Below are 3,222 nucleotides of genomic sequence, written 5' to 3'. Positions count from 1 at the left end.
GACACTTACTGCGCGATGGCCGGGCCGCCGCCATGCCGGCTGGGCCACCGCCTGCTGCCTTCGCCTCCGCGTCCAGTGGCGCGACGAGATGCGCCGGCTCAGGCAGCTGCGGGGAAGCAGCGGGAGGTGGTCAGCAGCGCGCGGCCCCAGTCAAACCCAGGCCCCGCCCCCTCCGCGGGACCCGGATGTTGTCCGGCCCTCGGAGAACCCCGCCCCTAAGGTCCCGGTGCAGATGCGGAGCAGTCAATCCTGCCCGGACCTCCCGCTCAGCCCATGAGTTCCTGCGCGCCTCTTTGCACCGTCGGCCCGCTCACCGGGTGCTTCCGCCGCCGGGCCTCCAGCGCCGCCCGCAGCTCGCGCGCCTCCGCCTCCGCGTCGGCCTCAGCCCTGCGCTCCTGCCGCGTGCGGGGGCAGGCACGTCGGTGTATAAAACAAATCACACGGGAAAGAAACACGTTTAGCAATGCAGGGCCGGCCTGCCCTGAGCCCAGCTGGCCCTGGGGAACCGCTCCCCCGCAGCTGGCACCTGCCCTGGGGGGCTGCTAGCGCCGGGCACCGTCTTCAGGAGACTGCTGAGAGTCACCGGGGAGATAAACGATGGGGCATTCGTTCAAATAAATACGAAATGTCTGCTCCCATTTAGCAGTGCGGGGGGTTAAAATGTAACAGTGATGTACAGGCGTAGGGCACAGTAGATTAATTGGGCGTTAAATGACGTTCCATCGTGTGATGAAACCTCGCAGGATAGATGCAGAGGTGGCAACCCACATGCCTCTGCGCGTGCAGGATTGAGGCCTCGCTGCACTCCCTGTTTAATACCCACCTGCTTCAGATTATGCATCGGTGCTGCCCTGCCGGCCAGGCCCCATGGGCCATGCATGGTCCAGTTATGGGCAACATCCAGTTGATCCAAGGACTTAGCTCACCCTGCAAAGGGGGAATAACCTGGCCCCAATCCAGCCATGCAGGGAGAGGGGGCAAGGCCCAGCCTGGCAAGGAGGGAAGGGGAGTGATCTGGCCTCATGCAGAAGCGAATGGGCCCAGCCCTGATCTGGCCATCTGGAAGAAGGAGGTATGCTCCAGTTTCAACCTGCTGCAGGGTAACTTGAGATTTTGGCAGTAGAGGGAGGGTGGGGGTAGTGACAGATTTACCATTAAACAACACATGTGGTGACAGGGCCTTGAACAACAGGGCCCCAAAATGCAGAACAAATCTGACATGACTACATAAGCGTTGCAAGTCACAAAGTAGTCCAGAAACCGGTATGTTACTTTTCATATAATTGACAAAGGTGGTGGATGAACAAAACTATCATAATTTTTTGGTGAAAAAAATACCATTAAAACCATATTTGCCGTAATTATTAAACTAACCTCCATAACCATCATCTGAGATTCTTCACTAAGATTTATTTTTGTGATGCGTGGTACTTGTCTGTCACAAATAACACAGGAATTACTGGCAGGCCAATATACAGATTAAATACACACTGATCCAACACTTTCCAAATGGGCATACCTCTGCACCATATATAACCTATAGACCTCACATGATGTCTTAAAATACACTCACTTAACACTTCAAAGCAGTTTTGCAGTTTTGAATACGATTTTTTCCTGTTTTTGTAATTCGCATAATCTTCAAACTAGGGCATAATATGTGATAATTCTTAATAGGAGTGATGCCACTGACAGCCTGTACTGTCATCTCTGCTTCCTGCATAGGAGCAGGGCACAAATGTATTAGAGATCATAAGAAAATGTGCTGCTAAAAACACCAAATAAGATTTCAGTAGTAAATTAAAAGGCTTTCCTAACTAGTGCTGGGGGCCAAACCAGCCTAAAGCATGGCTTGTATTCCTACAGCAGTACCAGCTATGCCCCATGCTAGTTAGGCAGCCCAGATCAGTGCAATCATTCACAAGTTCATTCCTGCTCTAGTACTGCACAGAACCACTAAGTATAAAGGCATTGCGTAAAACTGAAACATCTGCCTGTTTGCAGCACTAATATCCCAGGGCAATATAAATATTGTACTGCAGTAAATTATAGCATTTTAATACTTAGCAGATTTCATTTTAAAAACATTAGTCTTATATGTACATGAAAAGGACAAGGCCATTGAATCATTTTAATGCTTTTCTAATATTTCTGGAAACTAAGTGCCATAAGAAACATTTTAAAAATATAATAATTGAATGCCAAGCTTTATACTAGAATACAAGAGATTTAAAATTACTCAGTATCACAGGGAGTTGCCTGTCTCCAGATCACTTACAATTGAAAATAGACATTTACTGCAGTTTACTAACTTCACTTTTAAAAATAAATTAGCTTGCAAATCTTTATAAAAGTTGTTTTGAGGATTTCTACGTGTTAAACTTGTCTCTCTAATAAAAATGGAGAATGTGGAGATACTTTAAAAGCTTTAAAAGGGAAATATTTGAGTCATACCTGGGTTTTCTTAGGCAGCATTTCAGAAGTTGCAATCAACAGTCTGCCATAACAAATACACCCATCATAGCAACAAGGTTGCTAGGGAAGGTCACTGAGATTTGTTTTTAAAGAGAAAGAGTCAGCAAAGTGTCTATGGTTTGCTAAACAGACATAGAGAAAGACCATCCCTTTAAAAAAATCAAAGGAAAGAAATAGTGGTAAATAATGCATACAAAAGATCAAGGGATCGTGGCCACCCTGAGCAAGCACTTACACCTGTGAGTAACTGCATTCACTTCAATTTCCCTACTATTTAGTTGGTCTACTAAAAGATATCACATTTATCCTAAGAACCTTGTCTGCCTATGTTCACTTCAGTAAGACTCCAAATGTGGATCTGCAGGATCAAGTTGAAATTGTGCACTAATGGCCATATGTAATACACTAATGTATGTCAAGATCTAAGGCTCTTTTTTATTCCCCAGTTCTTAGATGGAATGAAAAATATATATACTTTTTTTTTTCTTGAAATGTAAGTGGGGATGTGAGAAAAATCTGAATGTGCATATTCACCTATATTCCCATCCAAGTCAAGTACCACCATGATGCAAAAAATTGCGGTCCGTTTCTTGGAGGCCACTAAAATCACAGACACGCACTCATTAGATGGCACAAAAGGTGTATTTGCAAATAGGGTCAGAGCAGAGTCAAAAACTCAGATTACTCTGAATCCACCAAGGAATTTTTTGCAGGCTCTATTTATCTTCTTCCTCCTGGGCACGTGTG

The 3,222-nt window shown here is 45.9% G+C and overlaps 1 protein-coding gene across 1 annotated transcript in view; it reads right to left on the bottom strand.

The window, feature by feature from the left end:
* Window positions 1-143, bottom strand: part of CC2D2A (coiled-coil and C2 domain containing 2A) — a 112,828-nt gene extending 112,685 nt beyond the window's left edge. The window contains exon 1 of the mRNA XM_019553089.1: window positions 10-143. Within this exon, the coding sequence (XP_019408634.1) occupies window positions 10-34 (25 nt within the window). The 5' untranslated portion in view covers window positions 35-143. The remainder of the gene's footprint in view (window positions 1-9) is intronic.
* Window positions 144-3,222: the final 3,079 nt, after the last annotated feature.

This window comes from Crocodylus porosus, unplaced genomic scaffold (genome assembly GCF_001723895.1).
Source record: "Crocodylus porosus isolate Cpor-Errol unplaced genomic scaffold, CroPor_comp1, whole genome shotgun sequence".
In the NCBI taxonomy this organism is placed as follows: domain Eukaryota; kingdom Metazoa; phylum Chordata; order Crocodylia; family Crocodylidae; genus Crocodylus; species Crocodylus porosus.
This window is presented reverse-complemented; position numbering and strand designations above follow the sequence as displayed.